Source organism: Lithobates pipiens, unplaced genomic scaffold (genome assembly GCF_037356315.1).
Source record: "Lithobates pipiens isolate NorthernLeopardFrog02 unplaced genomic scaffold, aLitPip1_a1.2 Scaffold_10, whole genome shotgun sequence".
NCBI lineage: Eukaryota > Metazoa > Chordata > Amphibia > Anura > Ranidae > Lithobates > Lithobates pipiens.
This window is the reverse complement of record NW_027507686.1, coordinates 27,295,942-27,317,571: the sequence shown is the minus strand read 5'-3', so window position 1 is coordinate 27,317,571 and position 21,630 is coordinate 27,295,942. Positions and strand designations below refer to the sequence as shown.

The 21,630-nt window shown below is 44.8% G+C and overlaps 1 protein-coding gene across 1 annotated transcript in view; it reads left to right on the top strand.

Annotated features, from left to right (window-relative positions):
* The first annotated feature begins 862 nt into the window (after nucleotides 1-862).
* Nucleotides 863-21,630, top strand: part of IRF8 (interferon regulatory factor 8) — a 39,926-nt gene continuing 19,158 nt past the window's right edge. Inside the window, exons 1-4 of the mRNA XM_077453179.1 lie at nucleotides 863-970; nucleotides 14,752-14,925; nucleotides 19,283-19,466; nucleotides 20,854-20,918. Of these exons, the coding sequence (XP_077309305.1) occupies nucleotides 14,752-14,925; nucleotides 19,283-19,466; nucleotides 20,854-20,918 (423 nt within the window). The 5' untranslated portion in view covers nucleotides 863-970. The remainder of the gene's footprint in view (nucleotides 971-14,751; nucleotides 14,926-19,282; nucleotides 19,467-20,853; nucleotides 20,919-21,630) is intronic.

Here is a 21,630-nt window from a genome sequence, read left to right as displayed (position 1 = left end):
GGGCACAGAGTTGGGGCACAGGGTTGGTGGGCAGGGTTGGGGGACAGGGTTGGGGCACAGGGTTGGGGCACAGGGCTGGGGGACAGGGTTGGGGCACAGGGCTAGGGCACAGGGTTGGGGGGACAGTGTTGGGGACAGGGTTGGGGGAGAGGGTTGGGGCACAGGGCTAGGGCACAGGGTTGGGGGACAGGGTTGAAGGACAGGGTTGGGGTATAGGTTTGGTGGGTAGGGTTGGGGCACAGGGTTGGGGGCAGGGTTATGGCACAGGGTTTGTGGGCAGGGTTGGGGCACAGGTTTGGTGGCAGGGTTAGGGCACAGGGTTGGGGGACCGGGTTGGGGCACAGGGTTGGTGGGCAGGGTTGGGGCACAGGTTTGGTGGGCAGGGTTGGGGCACAGGGTTGGGGGACAGGGTTGGGGCACAGGGTTGGTGGGCAGGGTTGGGGCACAAGGTTGGGGCACAGGGTTGGTGGGCAGGGTTGGGGCACAGAGTTGGGGCACAGGGTTGGTGGGCAGGGTTGGGGCACAGAGTTGGGGCACAGGGTTGGTGGGCAGGGTTGGGGCACAGAGTTGGGGCACAGGGTTGGTGGGCAGGGTTGGGGCACAGAGTTGGGGCACAGGGTTGGTGGGCAGGCTTGAGGCACAGCGTTGAGCTTGTTGGTGTCAGTGTGGCAGTGCTGGGCTTTCTGTTGCCAGTCAGCGCTGGTGTGATGGTGTCAGTGGGGTTTTCTGTGCTATCTGTCCCGGCAGGTGGGTGGACAGGAATCTCTCCCCCGGTTCGTACACTTTTGGTTTCTCGGAAAAGCCTTCGCTTATTAGAATCTACTACTGCCTAGCCCTGCCCCTCCTCCGGAGCTGATTGGACGGAGGAGCTGTCAATCATGCAGGGGGCGGGACACGGAGTTTATTACATTGTAAAGTGACAGCAGGGTGACAGTTTTCACCGGAGACCGAGCAACTGACATACAGAGAGGTAACTATCCTACCGAGAGAGATAGAGAAATATATATATATGTATATAGAGAGAGATAACAGAGAAGGGAGATATAATGAGGAGAGAGAGGAGAGGGAGATTTAAATATAGAGAGAAATAAAGAGGAAGAAAGAGAGGAGAGAAATATAGAATAGAGAGGCTGCTTGGTGTATATATTAAATAATAGAGTATTATAGTAATGTATAGGAATATATGGTGGAATGGCAGCACAGAGGTAAATCTGACATGTGACATCATAGTTCATTGTAGGACTGTATATTATTATATGGGACAGTCTGCACCCAGCACAGTATACAGGTGGATGGATTACTCTACCATAAAGTAGATCTCCTTATATTACATTGCAGTGACAGCACACAGATCTTGGCACATTATCAGATGTCATACATTCTATCCTATTATATGGCAGCTTCATTCAGAACCATTATATTCCATTGTATGATGTTGTATATCATATTGTTACATAATAATAATATTGTTATATCCCCATCTTCTCTTATAGATTTGTAAACAATACAAACGAGGCTAATACAAATACTATATACATTGTTTCCAAATAAATGACACAGCTGTACACACATAAGGCAATAACATGATACAGTTTTAGAGATTTCTGGCAATATAAGCTTACAGTCTACAGAATATTTTATTAGATTTCATGAAAAGATATCCCATTGTAATATATCTCATGGGTTAACCTCTCATTGTACTACATTATATTTCAGATATTACCTTGTCTAACATTGAATTCCATTGCAATATATCATAGGATAATACACTGTGTCATAATATATTCACATTGCACTAAATTATATCACAAAGTATCCCCTATATATGACATTGCACTTCATTATATTGTATTGTATTAAATCCCATTATATTACATAGCTGTACAATATATGACTTTGTGTCACCATATATTACTCTTCCCTGCATTATATCACAATATTCTACATTATATTACATTATTTCACCTTTTGTTGTGTTGCATTATATTATAAAAGATTTTCATGTCACACTGTCATATTATATTCCATTATATTATATTACTACATTATGTCACATCCTATCAAAAGATGTCAAATTAAATTACATTGCATTGTAACATAGTCTACTATCACATAACAAACTCTACTACATTGAATCAGATTGCATTATATCACAATCTATCATATTACATTCAATTTTTTGTTTTTAAATATTAGAAAACATTGTCTTACTGCCTTGCCTGTCATGGTATTATATATTGGGGGTTATTTACTAAAGGAAAATCCACTTTGCACTGCAAGTGCACTTGAAAGTAAAGTCGCTGTAGATCCGAGGGGGGACATGCATGGAAAATAAAAAACAGCATTTTAGCTTGCACATGTTTGGATGATAAAATCAGCAGAGCTTCCCCTCATTTTAGATCTACCCCTTAGATTTAGAGTGATTGCACTTCCAAGTGCACTTACAGTGCAAAGTGGATTTGCCTTTAGTAAATAACCCCCATTGCATCATTACATTATGTCACATTAAATGATATGACCTTACACCCCTGTGCGATGTATATCACACACAAGTTTGTAGCAGAGTACAATGCTATGATATAATGCTCTACATGGTCTTAGGGGGTAGGCGAACACAATTATTTCTGCCCTGGTATTATTAAAGTCACTTTATTAGGGTACTCTGCAATAAGCAGAGTCATTCTGGCCCCAGCACACCGGCTCTGGATCTGCACCTCCCGTCCTGCACTTGCCTACATACAGCCTATAGGGTTGATTTACTAAAAATAAAGAGCGCAAAATCAGGTGCCGCTGTGCACGGAAGCCAATCAGCTTCTAACTTCAGCTTGTTCAAATTAAGCTTTGCCAATAAAACCTGGAAGCTGATTGGTTTCTTTGTAGAGGTGCACCAGATTTTGCACTCTCCAGTTTTAGTAAATCAACCCCAATGTTACATTGTATGGCAAAGTACCACTTATTATTACAGTAGAACCTTTGTGGCAGCACAATCATGAATGGGGAGACTTTGCACAAATGCTATCGCTGCTCAGATAAAGTTAATCAAAGTTAATTTGGGTCATGTGAACCTGGGTCACTGTGTTGTAAACGCTTGCACAGCCATTGTCAAGTAAGCAGCAGTGAAAAGTCAATGGAGATTATTTACTAAACTTGAGTGTGCAAAATCTGGTGCAGCTCTGCATAGAAACCAATCAGCTTCCAGGTTTTATTGTCAAAGCTCAACTGAGCAAGCTGAAGTTAGAAGCTGATTGGCTATCATGCACAGGTGTACCAGATTCTGAATGCACCAGTTTTAGTAAATCAACCCACCATTTATTGAACTATCTTTCCCTATTCAACTCTTTAACCTAAAGCTGCTCAGTAGCTGCATCACAATATTGCTTTACTGCAGCTGCAAACATTATTATTCAATCAGATGCATGTGCAGTGAACTTGTTGTTAAATTGGGGTTGATTTACTAAAACTGGAGAGTACAAAATCTGGTGCAGCTCTGCATGGTAGCAAATCGGCTTCTCATTTCAGCTTGTTCAATTAAGCTCTGACAAAAAAAAAAAAAAAAAACTGGAAGCTGATTGGTTTCTATGCAGAGCTGCACAAGATTTTGCACTCTCCAGCTTTAGTAAATCAAACGCATTGTGACTTAGTGGTGGCTGGACACTTTGCTTTAAAGGCATCAGAAGGTAACAGCCAATCGGATTTAGCCTTTCATGAGTTTAGGCCAGCCAGGTCTATCCTACAGGGATACTGATTTTTGGTCTGAGTTGTTGCAGTCTAGGTGGTACTGTGCTCCTTATATAGGATGTATATATATATATATATATATATATATATATATATATATATATATATAAATAAATAAATAAATAAATATATATATATATATATATATATATATATATATATACACTGAAGTTGTATATTTTGCTTTTCTGCAATTGTATTCTAAATTTTACCGCAGAAGGAGCTTTTGTTCTTTTTTTTCAACTATAGAGTTTTGTGGCTGCTTGTATAATAAAGAACTTAAAGATCACAAAAGACATGTAGTGTTTGCAGCGCTGGTACTTCAGCTCTGCGGCGGTAGAGGCTGTGAAGGGGTTCTAAATTTAGACATTCAGGAAATGGTGTGTCTTTGTCACAAGCACTGTATCAGGTGAAGAGAAGCCGCTGTTTTTTATGTCGAGGATCGATGCACTGATAGAATGCTGAACTCTGATGGCCCAATATTGTTAAAAAAAAAGTTATAGCATTTAAAAAAAATATAGCAAAAATAAAAATGATTTTTTTTATGAATGCATTTTGTTTATTCATTAAAAATAAATGAAAAAAGAACTTCAGCCAAAAACAAGGTAAAAATGAATAAACCTAAAATAACAAAAAGATAAAATAACAAGAGATTTCCCCTGCAATATTTTTTTCTGCCTCTAGATGTCCTCAGTCTGATGCCCAGCATCATTCAACCCACATTATTTGAACTCTGGTATAGTAGACTCCCCTCCCCTGCTCTGTGAATGGACAGTGAAAGGTGAAGCAGGGCAGTGATGAGCTCATCTCTCTGTCACTCTGCTCTTTCCTCCTGCCAGCAAGATTATTGACAGCACATGAACTGATTGGCTGTTTGTGCTGCTTCTTCCTTTCACACTCCAGCTCTGCTTTTACAGGGACTGCATTAGTGCTTCTTCACATTAAGGCTGGGTTCACACATATGCAGCCACGGGTTCATGCCTGGGGTCTATTGCGTTCCTGTACAGCGGTTCAGGTGCCACTCAGGTCTGAGTGTTAGCCTGAATACGAACCAGACCCAAAGATGAACCGGACCCAAAGGCGCACCGGACCCTTTTTCAATGCAGACCATGGCCGCCCCGGACATTTGTGAACCCTTCTCCATTGAGATCCGGTCACACTTGCCTGTCATGCGAATTGAATGTGGAGAAACTCATCAAATTCACATATGTGTGAACCCAGCCTGAAACCGGATTTGAAATCGTGCGGCTTCATGCACAGATGTCTTTGCAAGTGGCACCTGAAATTTGCCAATAGCAGTGCAGTTGCACTGATTTGAACAGTGCCATTGACGACAATAGGGTGCGACTTGTCATGCGATCAAATCGAATGACAAGTCGCTCCGGTGTGAACAGGGGCTAAGGCTGATACCAGGTCACTAATGATGTAAAAATGGTTACAGTGTACCAAAATGCAGCATGCAGGACATTTAAATACCATAGAGTTCCATAGAATTTAAAGGGATACATTGTTCATGCCTTTTTTCTTCTGCTTTTTTTCTACCCCTAAAACGCATCAGAAACAGATCAGTGTGAAGAGGCCCGTATTTGTATCAAGCTGATTGCATTCAGGTTAGAAAACAGGCTTGAGCATCACCATGAAGTGAACCTATCAAATTGGAAGCTTCTTTAGAATTTGTAGGGTTCACAAAGTCACTTACACCTTTTAAATGCATTTGTGACAAGGAAAAGAGCACTCAGACATGCAGCAGTTCACAGATTCCATAAGGGAACACGATTCCAAGCTGTATGGATTGATACCATGTTACACCGAATTACCCCTAGAAAATGATATTTTGGATACAGTTTTCAGGCGCAGAGCTCCCAACTGCAGGCACTGCTATGGATTTGTGAATTTTAATAGGAATTGCCAAAACAGATCATTTTCCACTGCTGAACGCTCAGCTGGTAGTCAGCACTGGCCCTGACTGCGGTGACAGCAAAAAGGAAACTTATTCTAGACTTTCATTTCAAAGGTCATTTTTACTCTGACACATCTACAGCTGCCTTTCACCTGGTGGAAATCAGGGTAAATTCAGGGTAAATTCTGCAGGACTTTTTTGAATTTTTTATTATAATGAGTGTTGAGATGGCAGGCTGCTCCATGTTTCAGGCTTGTCCATAGGCGTGCATGTGCACACCCTAATTGCTATGTGTGGGGCCGATTCCCTCTACTGCCCGGGCCCCCGCGCCCACAATCCTGCTGGCTTCCCTCCTCTCCTCTCAGGAGATTTTTTAGGTTTGAGGTTGGGGAAATAACTGAAGCATAGTAAACTGTGTTTACTATGTGTTTACTATGCTTCTGTTTGTGAATGAACAGGAAGCCACTAAGCACAGAGCACTTCCTATTCCTTCACTGCCCAGTATAGCTGAGGCTTCAGAGAAAGGTATGTGTGTTTGAGCTTTTGTGGGCACACTCTAATGTAATAGGCAGCGCACACCTATGGGCATATTACTAACACAAACCACTCTGCAGAGCAGAAGAGTGCCCTTGGCTTTGCCGGGATCCACCTTTACGTGAACCTGTCAACAGTAGAGACAACACTTTCACTCTTCACACTAAGGCCGCGTACACACGCGCGGACTGTTCGCCCAACTTTGTCCGCTGAACAGTGTTTCGGCGGACAGTCCGCTCGTGTGTGGGCTTTCAGCGGACAGTTTCAGCGAACAGTCCGCTGAACAAGGTTTTTCGGAATTTCCGTAAAACTGTCCCCTCGTGTGTAGGCTTGTTCGTCAAACTAAGTTCCGCGCATGCTCAGAAAGGATTTACACGCCGAAAGTTATAATGCAGTGTATAGGACGTCGTATTTTTCGTCCCGTCGTACGTGCCGTTCACGTCATCGCGCACGGTTTCAGCAAACTGTTCGTTCATCGTGTGTGGCCATGTCCGTCCATGCTAATTTTGAGCGGACTGTTTGCTGAAACTGTTTGACGGACAAAGTTGGGCGAACAGTCCCCGCGTGTGTACGCGGCCTAAGGGTCCTTTCACACGGGCAGAGGGTCCCACTTGCTGTACGGAAAAGGACCTGTCAGAGCCCCGCTCTCCTCTATGGGGAGGTCTGATGAAAACGGACCGCCTGTCCATTTTCATTCGATCCGCCAGACGGATGGAAAATAGAGTTTCCATCTGTCTGGATTTTGTGGAAAGGATCGGATTGGATATGCGCTACATACTACTGATCTCTGAACTTCACCTTACTTACTGATGACCCCTAAACGCTGCATTACATACTACTGACCTCTGCATTGTGCTTTACTAATGTTCACCTATGCACTCTGCATTACACACAACTGAGCCCTAAACTCTGTGTTATTACCTCCTGAGCTATGCACTCTGTGTTACTTACTCCTGACCTATGCACTGTGATTTACCTACTACTGACCCCTAAACTATGCATTACTTACTCTTGACCCTAAATTCTGCATTACATATTCCTGAACTATGTACTCTGTGTTACTTACTACTGACCCCTACATTCTGCGTTACATATACTGCTGACCTCTAAACTTTACTTTACTTACTATTGACTTCTGCACTCTACTTTTCTTAATTCTGAGCTATGCACTCTTCTTTACACAGTACTGAGCCCTGAACTCTGTGTTACTTACTCCTGAGCTATGCACTCTGTGTTACCTACGCCTGACCTATGCACTCTGTGTTACTTACACCTGACCTATGCACTATGAATTACATACTACTAACCCCCTGAACTGTGCATTACTTACTCCTAACCCTACATTCTGCATTGCATACTCCTGACCTCTGTACTCTGTGTTACTACTGACCCCTGCATTCTGCGTTACATACTTATGACCTCTGAACTTTACCCTACTTACTATTGACTGCTGCACTCTGCTTTTCTTAATCCTCCTAAACTATGCAGGCTTCTTTACACAGTACTGAGCCCTGGACTCTGTATTACTTACTCCTGAACTATGCACAGTGAATTACATACTACTGACCCCTGAACTATGCCTTACCTACTTCTGACCCTACATTCTGCATTACATACTGACCTCTGCACTCTGTGTTCCTTACTACTGACCTCTGAATTCTGTGTTACATACTATTGACCTCTGAAATTTACCTTCTTACTATTGACCTATGCACTCTTCTTTTCTTAATCCTGACCTATGCACTCTTCTTTTCTTAATCCTGACCTATGCACTCTGCTTTACACAGTACTGAGCCCTGAACTCTGTGTTACTTACTCCTGAGCTATGCACTGTGAACTACATACTACTAGTGATGGCCGAACGGTTCGCCCGGCGGTCGTTTCGCGGCGAATTTCCGACTTTCGCCGTCCGCGGGTTCGAACGCCTTTTTCCGTCGTTCGCCCCGGCGGACTTACGTGTTTAATGTATACAAGAACTTTAACCTTTCGTGACACGTTTATCATGTGTTACAGGACAACCAATTGAGACATGACAGCTCATGGACACTTGGACATTCCCCCTAACCTATAAATACACCCGATCCGGTGGCCATTTTACATTCTTTCTTCTGTCACTGTAGGGAAAGGATCCTGTGTGGAGTAGGGACAGAGAAAACGCTAGCTATTTGGTACACAAAAGTTCTTTTCAGGACTGGTATAGGTGTTAGGTCAGCAGCCTGAGTTTCTTTTGTCAGTTTAGATAAAGGGACAGAGCGCTGTATGCTGCTATTTTAGGGACAGCTCAGCCAGATTAGTCTTTCTTCATCATCATCATCATCATCATCATTAGCTGTTACTATCAGGTCCACAAAAGAGCTGTTCCAGCTAATCGTTCCAGCCTACTCTTTTTTGCCAATTTGTATAGGGACAGGCAGGAAGCAGTGTGTCAGGCAGTGAGGATAATTTTAAAGACTTGCTGTTACTATTAGTTCCACAAAGGTTCTTTTCAGGACTGGTATCAGTGGTACGGTAATAGGCTTGTACACGTATAATATTCTTTCTTCCAAATATAGAAAGAATATTATACTTGACTGCTGCCCTTCTGCTGCAGTCTGCTAATCATTCACAACTCACTTGTTCCACAAAAGTTCTTATAAGGACTGGTAACTTGGTCTGTCTAGGGTGCTACGGTACATAGGCTTGGGTGCGGTACAGTCTGCTGTTCTGTAAGGACCGCTATCGGTCCACAATAGATAGGGTTGCCGTGCACTACTGCTGACCGCTGCCCTATACTGCAGCAGTCCTTCAGCGGTATAGGGACTGACGCACAGTCTGCTAAACACTAACACACAACCTGCTTGGTCCACAAAAGTTCTTATAAGGACTGGTAACTTGGTATAGGGTGCTACGGTACATAGGCCTGAGTGCGTTACAGTCTGCTGTTCTGTAAGGACCGCTATCGGTCCACAATACATAGGGTTGACGTGCACTACTGCTGACCGCTGCCCTATACTGCAGCAGTCCTTCATTGGTATAGGGACTGACGTACAGTCTGCTAATCACTAACACACAACCTGCTTGGTCCACAAAAGTTCTTATAAGGACTGGTAACTTGGTATAGGGTGCTACGGTACATAGGCCTGAGTGCGTTACAGTCTGCTGTTCTGTAAGGACCGCTATCGGTCCACAATACATAGGGTTGCCGTGCACTACTGCTGACCGCTGCCCTATACTGCAGCAGTCCTTCAGCGGTATAGGGACTGACGCACAGTCTGCTAAACACTAACACACAACCTGCTTGGTCCACAAAAGTTCTTATAAGGACTGGTAACTTGGTATAGGGTGCTACGGTACATAGGCCTGAGTGCAGTACAGTCTGCTGTTCTGTAAGGACCGCTATCGGTCCACAATACATAGGGTTGCCGTGCACTACTGCTGACCGCTGTCCTATACTGCAGCAGTCCTTCATTGGTATAGGGACTGACGTACAGTCTGCTAATCACTAACACACAACCTGCTTGGTCCACAAAAGTTCTTATAAGGACTGGTAACTTGGTATAGGGTGCTACGGTACATAGGCCTGAGTGCGTTACAGTCTGCTGTTCTGTAAGGACCGCTATCGGTCCACAATACATAGGGTTGCCGTGCACTACTGCTGACCGCTGCCCTATACTGCAGCAGTCCTTCATTGGTATAGGGACTGACGTACAGTCTGCTAATCACTAACACACAACCTGCTTGGTCCACAAAAGTTCTTATAAGGACTGGTAACTTGGTATAGGGTGCTACGGTACATAGGCCTGAGTGCGTTACAGTCTGCTGTTCTGTAAGGACCGCTATCGGTCCACAATACATAGGGTTGCCGTGCACTACTGCTGACCGCTGCCCTATACTGCAGCAGTCCTTCATTGGTATAGGGACTGACGTACAGTCTGCTAATCACTAACACACAACCTGCTTGGTCCACAAAAGTTCTTATAAGGACTGGTAACTTGGTATAGGGTGCTACGGTACATAGGCCTGAGTGCGTTACAGTCTGCTGTTCTGTAAGGACCGCTATCGGTCCACAATACATAGGGTTGCCGTGCACTACTGCTGACCGCTGCCCTATACTGCAGCAGTCCTTCAGCGGTATAGGGACTGACGCACAGTCTGCTAAACACTAACACACAACCTGCTTGGTCCACAAAAGTTCTTATAAGGACTGGTAACTTGGTATAGGGTGCTACGGTACATAGGCCTGAGTGCAGTACAGTCTGCTGTTCTGTAAGGACCGCTATCGGTCCACAATACATAGGGTTGCCGTGCACTACTGCTGACCGCTGCCCTATACTGCAGCAGTCCTTCATTGGTATAGGGACTGACGTACAGTCTGCTAATCACTAACACACAACCTGCTTGGTCCACAAAAGTTCTTATAAGGACTGGTAACTTGGTATAGGGTGCTACGGTACATAGGCCTGAGTGCGTTACAGTCTGCTGTTCTGTAAGGACCGCTATCGGTCCACAATACATAGGGTTGCCGTGCACTACTGCTGACCGCTGCCCTATACTGCAGCAGTCCTTCATTGGTATAGGGACTGACGTACAGTCTGCTAATCACTAACACACAACCTGCTTGGTCCACAAAAGTTCTTATAAGGACTGGTAACTTGGTATAGGGTGCTACGGTACATAGGCCTGAGTGCGTTACAGTCTGCTGTTCTGTAAGGACCGCTATCGGTCCACAATACATAGGGTTGCCGTGCACTACTGCTGACCGCTGCCCTATACTGCAGCAGTCCTTCAGCGGTATAGGGACTGACGCACAGTCTGCTAAACACTAACACACAACCTGCTTGGTCCACAAAAGTTCTTATAAGGACTGGTAACTTGGTATAGGGTGCTACGGTACATAGGCCTGAGTGCAGTACAGTCTGCTGTTCTGTAAGGACCGCTATCGGTCCACAATACATAGGGTTGCCGTGCACTACTGCTGACCGCTGCCCTATACTGCAGCAGTCCTTCATTGGTATAGGGACTGACGTACAGTCTGCTAATCACTAACACACAACCTGCTTGGTCCACAAAAGTTCTTATAAGGACTGGTAACTTGGTATAGGGTGCTACGGTACATAGGCCTGAGTGCGTTACAGTCTGCTGTTCTGTAAGGACCGCTATCGGTCCACAATACATAGGGTTGCCGTGCACTACTGCTGACCGCTGCCCTATACTGCAGCAGTCCTTCAGCGGTATAGGGACTGACGCACAGTCTGCTAAACACTAACACACAACCTGCTTGGTCCACAAAAGTTCTTATAAGGACTGGTAACTTGGTATAGGGTGCTACGGTACATAGGCCTGAGTGCAGTACAGTCTGCTGTTCTGTAAGGACCGCTATCGGTCCACAATACATAGGGTTGCCGTGCACTACTGCTGACCGCTGCCCTATACTGCAGCAGTCCTTCATTGGTATAGGGACTGACGTACAGTCTGCTAATCACTAACACACAACCTGCTTGGTCCACAAAAGTTCTTATAAGGACTGGTAACTTGGTATAGGGTGCTACGGTACATAGGCCTGAGTGCGTTACAGTCTGCTGTTCTGTAAGGACCGCTATCGGTCCACAATACATAGGGTTGCCGTGCACTACTGCTGACCGCTGCCCTATACTGCAGCAGTCCTTCATTGGTATAGGGACTGACGTACAGTCTGCTAATCACTAACACACAACCTGCTTGGTCCACAAAAGTTTTTATAAGGACTGGTAACTTGGTATAGGGTGCTACGGTACATAGGCCTGAGTGCAGTACAGTCTGCTGTTCTGTAAGGACCGCTATCGGTCCACAATACATAGGGTTGACGTGCACTACTGCTGACCGCTGCCCTATACTGCAGCAGTCCTTCAGCGGTATAGGGACTAAGAGTTTTGTCACAGGGTGATTTAAAAAATGACAGGCAGAGGAAGAGGCAGGCCCTTCCGCAGGGGTGGTAGGGGTAGGGCAGGAGCAACAGCCTTGAGCCAAAGTGGGAAGTTGCAGAAGGTGCGTTCAATTACTTTAAAGGACGCACCAGACTTGGTTGAGTGGCTCACTCAGCCTTATTCTTCTGCACCCTCCTCATCCTCTCGATCTGCACCCTCTTCTTCACTCTCTGCTATGTGCACCCCCAAAGACACTACCACCAACAACACCACCACCACCACATACCTTCCGCTTGAGTGCAAATGGGGGCCTTCATGCTCCAGTGTTTTAATAGGGACCCCCGTATAAAAAGCATGAGGGTCAAGGACCAGTACTGGGTGGCAACGTACTTAGATCCCCGGTACAAACACAAAATGGCGGAAATGTTACCGCCGTCGCAGAGGGCTGTCAGAATGCAGCACTTCCAGGCCTTGCTTCGAGAAATGCTGCATTCTGCTTTTGCGTGCGCTGGCAGAGGAGCAATTCCCACTCCCAGAGAAGGATTTGCGGGTACCAATCCAACAGCGCCTGCAAGAAGAGGCCGGTTTGAAGATGTGTTGGTGACTTCGGATATGAGGTCATTCTTTCAGCCGACCCATCGACAGGTGTCATCCGGATCCAGCATCAGGGAACGCCTAGACCGTCAGGTGTCCGACTACATTGGGTTAACGGCCGATGTGGACGCTCTGAGGAGTGATGAACCCCTAGACTACTGGGTGGGCAGGCTTGACCTCTGGCCAGAGCTTGCCCAATTTGCAATCGAACTGTTGGCTTGCCCCTCATCCAGTGTCCTGTCCGAAAGGACGTTCAGCGCAGCAGGGGGGATTGTGACCGATAAGCGTACTCGCCTAGCTCACGACAGTGTTAACTACCTCACATTTCTAAAAATGAATGAGGCATGGATCTCGGAGGAATTCAACACATGTGATCAGTAGACCATGTATATGTCTATAAACAATTTTTGGAATCAAGCACACAGACCTTCTTAATTCATTTGGCTCACTTCCCTGACCCAAAAAAGCACACCGTACTATATGCCCCTACCCTCCTCTTTGAAGAGGTTGAGCGGTGTCATATTTCTACTGGGGCTGCTTATTATGAGGGGTTCCCACCATCCCTGTGCTGTGCTGACTTCCTCCTGGGTGTTCTTATTATGAGGGGCTCCCACCATCCCTGTGCTGTGCTGACTTCCTCCTGGGGGTTCTTATTATGAGGGGCTCCCACCATCCCTGTGCTGTGCTGACTTCCTCCTGGGGGTTCTTATTATGAGGGGATCACACCATCCCTGTGCTGTGCTGACTTCCTCCTGGGGCTGCTTACGGTGCTGCTGTCAGCGCTGTATGTCACGGAGCTGCTGTCAGCGCTGTATGTCACGGAGCTGCTGTCAGCGCTGTATGTCACGGAGCTGCTGTCAGCGCTGTATGTCACGGAGCTGCTGTCAGCGCTGTATGTCACGGAGCTGCTGTCAGCGCTGTATGTCACGGAGCTGCTGTCAGCGCTGTATGTCACGGAGCTGCTGTCAGCGCTGTATGTCACGGAGCTGCTGTCAGCGCTGTATGTCACGGTGCTGCTGTCAGCGCTGTATGTCACGGAGCTGCTGTCAGCGCTGTATGTCACGGAGCTGCTGTCAGCGCTGTATGTCACGGAGCTGCTGTCAGCGCTGTATGTCACGGAGCTGCTGTCAGCGCTGTATGTCACGGAGCTGCTGTCAGCGCTGTATGTCACGGTGCTGCTGTCAGCGCTGTATGTCACGGAGCTGCTGTCAGCGCTGTATGTCACGGAGCTGCTGTCAGTGCTGTATGTCACGGAGCTGCTGTCAGCGCTGTATGTCACGGAGCTGCTGTCAGCGCTGTATGTCACGGAGCTGCTGTCAGCGCTGTATGTCACGGTGCTGCTGTCAGCGCTGTATGTCACGGAGCTGCTGTCAGCGCTGTATGTCACGGAGCTGCTGTCAGCGCTGTATGTCACGGAGCTGCTGTCAGCGCTGTATGTCACGGAGCTGCTGTCAGCGCTGTATGTCACGGAGCTGCTGTCAGCGCTGTATGTCACGGAGCTGCTGTCAGCGCTGTATGTCACGGTGCTGATGTCAGTGCTCTGTATTACGGTGCTGCTGTCAGTGCTCTGTATCTCCTGCACCCTCTTGTTTGCCTACCCTGGTCCCTGACCTTCCCTCTCCTCCATTGCCTTCATTAGCTCCATAGTCCTGAATTGTCAGAACAATTTCCCAAATAAAAAAAAAATGCTTGTAGTTATCGATCCCAAATTCACCTCATACATGTATTATGCTATTGTCCAGGTGGTGGGACTACGTGCTACCCCCTAATAATTACCCCGTGGCCGCAAATTCGACCTAAAGGTTTGCGAAATTCGCCTCCCATTGAAGTCAATGGAGCCCGCGGCGAACGGTCGTTTTCGCGAACGTTTGTGCCCGTTCGCGTTTCGCGTTCGCGAAACGTCCCGTCGGAAGTTCGTCCATCACTACATACTACTACTACATATTACTGTTCAGGTAGATCTCCACCTACTCCTACTACCTACCCCCCCTCCAAACCTTCCCTGCTCCATCCAAAACAATAAAGTTAAGTTCTAAAACATTGAGATATGAGGAAGATATCATGTGAAACTTTCTTACCTCCTTCTGTGTTCTCTTCCATCAGATGTGTGACCGTAACAATGGCCGGAGGCTGCGGCAGTGGCTCATCGAGCAGATCGACAGCGGTCACTACCCTGGGCTTATCTGGGAAAATGACGGGAAAAGTCTCTTCCGTATTCCCTGGAAACACGCCGGGAAGCAGGATTACAATCAGGAAGTGGACGCCTCCATCTTCAAAGTAAATACCACCCCTCTCAGAAACCAGAAATTAGTTTTGAGGCTTTGAATCAATTTTCCAGTAGATGGGAACTGAACTTGGAAATACCAAAAGTATGCTAATTGATGATTAAAATAAAGGGAATCAGTCAAATGAGAAGATGCCTGGGTGAAATGCGTCAGTGGAAGCTGCCATTTTTTGGTTCCTGACTTCGCTCACAATGGAGCAGGTTCACCTTCTCAGGCTTCCACCTGAAGCTTCTCACACAGGATCTCGCAACGAAGTTCCTTGAAAGGGTTTCAGTTGTAAAACCGGCCCATTTTGTTTTGGGTGGACTGTGGTGGCAGAAGTTTATATTTACCATTTCAGCCCTGATATGAAGCATCAAGTAATCTCCTCCCCTTGCTGCCCATGAAAAAGACAGACCCTTTGGCAGGACTCCGCCCACCCCCTGGCAGGCTAGGGTGTCAGGTAGGGAGATGATTGGAGGGAATTCTAGAACTAGATCTACACATTGGGGCTGGAGTGAGCAATGTAATCTTACACAGAGTCAACCACCAATCAAAGCAACATTTTAGGGAGACCCCCTTTAAAAGGATCAGGCATAAATGAATTGACAGAGGTTATAAGTGGAGCTCTGATGGGTTAGAGTCAAGGTCAACCAAACATCTCCTTCCCCACAAGATATGACATCAACGCATTTCGGCCACAATGCTCCTATGAATAAGCCCATATTGTGGGTGAAATGTGTATCCTGGAAAGCCCGGTATCAATAAATTTACATTGGTTATAGGTAGAGCTCTGATGGGTTGCATCATCCCTAACTCCTTGGATCTCTCCGAGCCTCCAATGGTTAGACTTCTTTTCTGGAGATCCCACCTCTACATTTCATTATATCTAAACTTTTTTTTTTCTGACTTGCAACAAGCTTAATTGACACCAGACAAGGTCAACCTTGCTGACCAATATTCAGGAAGAAGAATACACATGATAAAAGGATTTAGACAATAAGCGTGGTGGTTCAGGACAAGCACAGGTTGGGCTCAGGTTAGGGTTCTAGGGATCTTGATGCCATGTCTTGTAGCTCTTTTCTTTTTTTAATGCAGAATCTTTGATCCAAGTAGGTTTTTTTTGGTGCTAAAAATCCACTGGAGAAGGTGAATCCCTTAAAATAGACCCATCGGGGTGGGGGGCGGAGCTGGGATCTCAAGGGCAAAGATTTAACCAATGAAGTCTTTGAAAAGTATTAAAAGTCAATAGGTCATCCATTCTCACCAAAACCGATGTGTCAATTCTGGGGTCACAAAAGGGACATAAATGTGATGGCGGAGATCACCTATCACAGATCCAGGGAACAGGAGAAGGAATATCAGCTTAGGATTGCATGCCGAGCGCTCAGTCTGGAAGGGGTTAATGAGGAAGAAGCTCACTTACTTCCCCTTTGCAGAGCAAATAAAACTTTCTATTCAAATCTCACTATCCGGGGTCAGAGTAGTCGTGTTGTACATTGTTGAACACGCACTAACTGTAAATAACGCGATGCCATGGAAACTTCTGTTATGAAACACGCTAACCGATAATGATAGGACCGTGTTATAGGACGGATTGCAACAATGTAGAAACAGCTTCCACTTATAGGCCCCTGCCATTGCTGAGTAGTCACTGGTGAAAAATTAGCAGCTTCTCCATGCAAAAAGCAATACATTAATCATTTTTTAAAAAACTCTGATTTCAGTTCAGGGCTACAAAATAATAATAATAATAATATTATTTTAAATAATAAATTATGACGAGTATAATTAAAAATGATACTATATTCATGTTATTTTTAATATTATTTATAATAATAATAATAATAATAATAATAATAATGTATTTTAAATAATAAATCAGAATAAGTATCATTAAAAATGATACTATGTTCATATTATTATTATTATTATTTTAATAATAATATTACTACTACGACCACTACTACTAATGAAAGATAATTGATATTCTCCTTTTGCTACCATTACTACTACTAATAATAACAAATAATTGAAAATAGTGGCATTCTCCTTTTTAAATAATACATTATAATGATGATTATTATAAAAAAAAATTAAAATTCTAATAATAATATTATTAATTTTAACAATGATAATGTTACTACTAATAATGGAAATATTCTCTTTTCAATCATAAATGCTGCTGCTACTACTACCACTAATCATAAAAATAATATTTCCTTTTTTAAATAATAAACTATGATGATTAGTATTCAAAAACCATACTTTTTCTATATGAAGATAATGATGGCAATGTTGATTCATAATTATAACAATAATAATAATAATTACCATAATAATAATAATAATCTCTTTTAAATAATAACTCATGATTATTATTACATTCAATTTAAAGTAGATGATGATGATGATTATTATTAATAAGAAAAATAAGAATATTGACATTTAAATAATTTATGACTATTATTTAAAAAATATATATTTTTTTTTATTTTATTATTAATCATTATAAAATGTTATTAACATTTAAATAGTAAGAATAATTATTTCTATTATTAAAGTATAACTATAGACAAAACTTTTTTGTTTTGTTTTGGAAAGAGTGGAGAAGGATTAGAACATCTGACATTTTTTATTGCTGTCTGTGCCCCTGTTAGGGAGATTCATCCTCTCTATTAGTCCTGTATACCATTATCTTTAAAAGTGAAAGTAAAAGAAAATCTCAGATTTTGGGTTTTCCCCGGAAACCTAATACAGCAGAAATCTTTCAATAGAGACACCAGTGCTGGTGATCCCCAAGAAATTCCCTTAATTTGGAGGGATTTCCCCCTCACTTCCAGTTTGGCTATGGGACAGAATGTGAAGGTAAATCTCCGCAAGGGGACACAGATGGCAAAAATAAACTTTACAAGGTTATAACTAGTGGCGACCCGTCCACACACGGGTGCCGCCCCACATATTTATGCGTCTGGCCCCCTGATCTACAGCCAGGGTACCGGACTATGGGTTCCAATGGGGGGGAGGGGTTTTGAAGCACATGATTTGAGCCAAAGGCTCTAATAGGCTTAAAAAAAGGATGGGCTCACACTCAGTTGTGTGACGATAGTGAATGAATATTCGCTATTTTCACACTAAATCTCCTCCCCATCAGTCAGGACCCATTTCCCAATTGGCCAAATGTCCTGGATACCTAGCTCCTAGAAAGAGGAGAGAGGAGACGCAGGACGACTTGCACGCAGCCCACTATCTCCCAACCTAGATGGGGTCGAGGACACTGGACCTGCCACCTAGATGGGATCCGCCATGCTCGAGGACACTGGACCCGCCACCTAGATGGGGTCCGCCATGCTCAAGGGCACTGTACCCGCCACCTAGATGGGGTCCGCCATGCTCGAGGACATCGGACCTGCCAGTTAGATGGGGTCCACCATGCTCGAGGACACTGGACCCGCCAACTAGATGGGGTCCGCCATGCTCAAGACACTGTACCCGCCAACTAGATGGAGTCCGCCATGCTCGAGGACATCGGACCTTCCAGTTAGATGGGGTCCACCATGCTCGAGGACACTGGACCCGCCACCTAGATGGGCTCCGCCATGCTCGAGGACACTGGACCCACCAACTAAATGGGGTCCACCATGCTTGAGGACACTGGACCCGCCACCTAGATGGGGTCTGCCATGCTCGAGGGCACCAGACCCGCCACTTAGATGGGGTCCGCCATGCTCGAGGACACCGGACCCGCCACTTAGATGGGGTCCACCATGCTCGAGGACACTGGACCTGCTACTTAAATGGGGTCCGCCATGCTCGATCCGCCACCTAAATGGTGTAAGTGCCGGACTGACCAGCAAACAGCCGGGGGGGGGGGGGGGTTTGTGCTGCTGCTGCTGGCCACTAGGGGGGGTGATTGTTTTCTGAACCCCCCCAAAAAATGCCCACCAGCAGCCATTGGTTAACTTATTACCCTCCCTTACTTTTTCGAAAATGAAAAAAAAAAAAGTTTTGCCTATAGTTCTACTTTAAGCAAATGATTCATCTGTGGAAGTACAGATGAAATCTGGAAATTCAACCTTTATAAACAAACGCTGTCAGTGAATCTCTGTTTTGCGGCATCCACTGCATCATGGGAGCCGTGCTGTTTTTCAGGTCTGCTCCCTTATGATGTAATGAGTGGGCGTGGCCACACAATATTTTTAAACTTCCTTTACATGTTCCTGACTGTTACAGCCATGCAGACCCCTATAAGCTTTACTTATTTTTTTCTTTACAGAAAAAGTTGTTTTTATATAGCCGATGAATGTGTGGGTAATGTTGGTGCAAATAGTGCTTACCAGAGCTCATCCTTGCATAACTTCTCTTTATAGGCCTGGGCAGTATTTAAAGGAAAATTTAAAGAGGGCGATAGGGCAGAGCCGGCGACTTGGAAGACACGCCTACGCTGCGCACTCAACAAAAGCCCCGACTTTGAGGAGGTGACAGAGAGATCCCAGCTGGACATTTCAGAGCCGTACAAGGTGTACCGGATCGTCCCGGAGGAAGAGCAGAAATGTGAGTGGTTGGGGCTGAGTCATGTGACTCTATGTTAGTTTTGCAAAGCTGGAGCTGGTGACAGATCTAAAGATTATTTATTACAATATAATTATTAACAATGTAACTTTTTTTGCAATGGGAGAGCAGCTAATATATAGACCCAACCTAAATCCACCACATTCATTCACCTTCTGTAATACTTCACACATAGGTAAACAGCAGCAGAGTAGGGCAAACTCTCATTGCGATATGGGAAGGGAGTTATTTTTTTCCTGTTGTGACTCAAAACTAATCAGCTGTGAAGGTGAAAGGAGCACAAACAAGTTCAAATTCAGTTTCTCAAAAATGATAATTGGTCTAACTGGTGCAGACCAGCTCCACCCATGCGTTTTGTCACAATTTATGTAATCAGGGGCATAGTCAGTTGTGACGAAACGCTTAGGGTAGAGCTGATGCTTGTGATGTCACCACGCACCCCGAATGAGGATACTTTACTTATTTGATCCCAGGACTGGTATTTTTTATTCAGGCGCTTGTTTATGACATTTATCTTGTGAGTGGCCTTCTTTTTTAATATTTGATACAGTTTTAAAATATGCGGGTTCCCCCCAGTTTTGTTCTTTTATATGCTACGATAGTTGTTGCTGGGGAGACTGCAATGACCATTGATAATGATGAAGAGAGAGATACACATAATCTTCTCACCATCCTGGATGATATTGGGACTTTGACACATTTTTATTTTCACACATCAGACACCATATCTGACTTATTTTGAGACTGATCACATAAGTTCATTTTGGCCCACTTTTTCATTTATTGGTTTAAAATTGATTGCTTTTTTGCCAGCTACTTCTTTTTGGATCTGCCAGCATGATATCTGTTTGTTTATTATCCCTGTACACCTGTTGTGCCCATTATGAGGGGTTCCCACCATCCCTGTGCTGAGTTCTTGTGTCTGTACCCCTGCTGTGCCAATTATAACTGGTTCCCACCCTCCCTTTACTGAGTTCCTGGGTCTTCACACCTGCTGTGCCCCTTATGAGGGGTTCTCACTCTCCCTGTGCTGAGTTCCCGGCTCTGTACACCTGCTGTGCCCATTATGAGGGGTTCTCACCATCCCTGTGCTGAGTTCCCGGGTCTGTACACCTGCTGTGCCCATTATGAGGGGCCCCCACCATCCCTGCTGATATGTACAGTATATCTAGTATTAAAAAAAATGAATTGATATGCAGGAGAACCCCATGGTGGACAGGACCCCCCAGAACTTCAGGGTAGGGTGGGGTCAGACTCAGGAATTACGGCAAGCAAACCCAGCTCACTAGGACTCCACCTATAACTGTAATGTCTATATGCAGGTCCTTACTTCATTGTCTACATCTTCAATTTCATTTTGTTTCTGCAGGTAAAATTGCGGGGAGCAACTTGAATGATCTCACAGAGATGGACTGCAGCTCCTCAGAAATGGAGGTAAGAAAATAAAACTGAGAAATCCCTCCATTCAGTCAGTTAGCTATTCATTTAGAAGAGTCAACAAACATACATTATTATTATTATTATTTAGTGGTTATTAACTTCAGACATAAAACATGAACAAAGCATATCCCTTTATAGTGTGTAATTGTCTCAATCCAGAGCACTAAGTGTCATTTCTGTCTGTTGCCTCATTCCTCTGCTATGAGCATGAATCCCTTCTGACAAGTTTTTCTGACACCAAGGGAAAAAAGGTGACAGGGGAGGGACCTCTAGCCTCAGCTCTGGTCCTGTGTTGTGTGGAGGGTGTTGTGTCCCTTCCCTCCAATGGGCTCTCAGACCTCTACTCACTGAGCTCTGCAGAGTGTAACTTCAGCTCTCTGCCCTCTTTTTTCTAAACTCTCAGACAAGCTTTATAAATTCAGCTCTTTGGATGTAGAGAAGACCGCAGATACACAAGTACAACTTATGTAGGATCATTTGTTTTGTCTCTGTGTATCACCTGAGGATAGTCTCTTCACTGGATATATGTAAGGGTTTACAACCGCTTTAAAGTGAACCTGTCATCATATACTGGAAGTACAGTAGCAGCCATTGCTGACTTTTGAATATGTTGCTTGTTCCCTGGCTGAGGTCAGTGACTTGACTGGGTCCAGGCTTTTCCTGGATTAGTGAATAAGCAGGATGAGCATGACATTCAAGAAGAAGT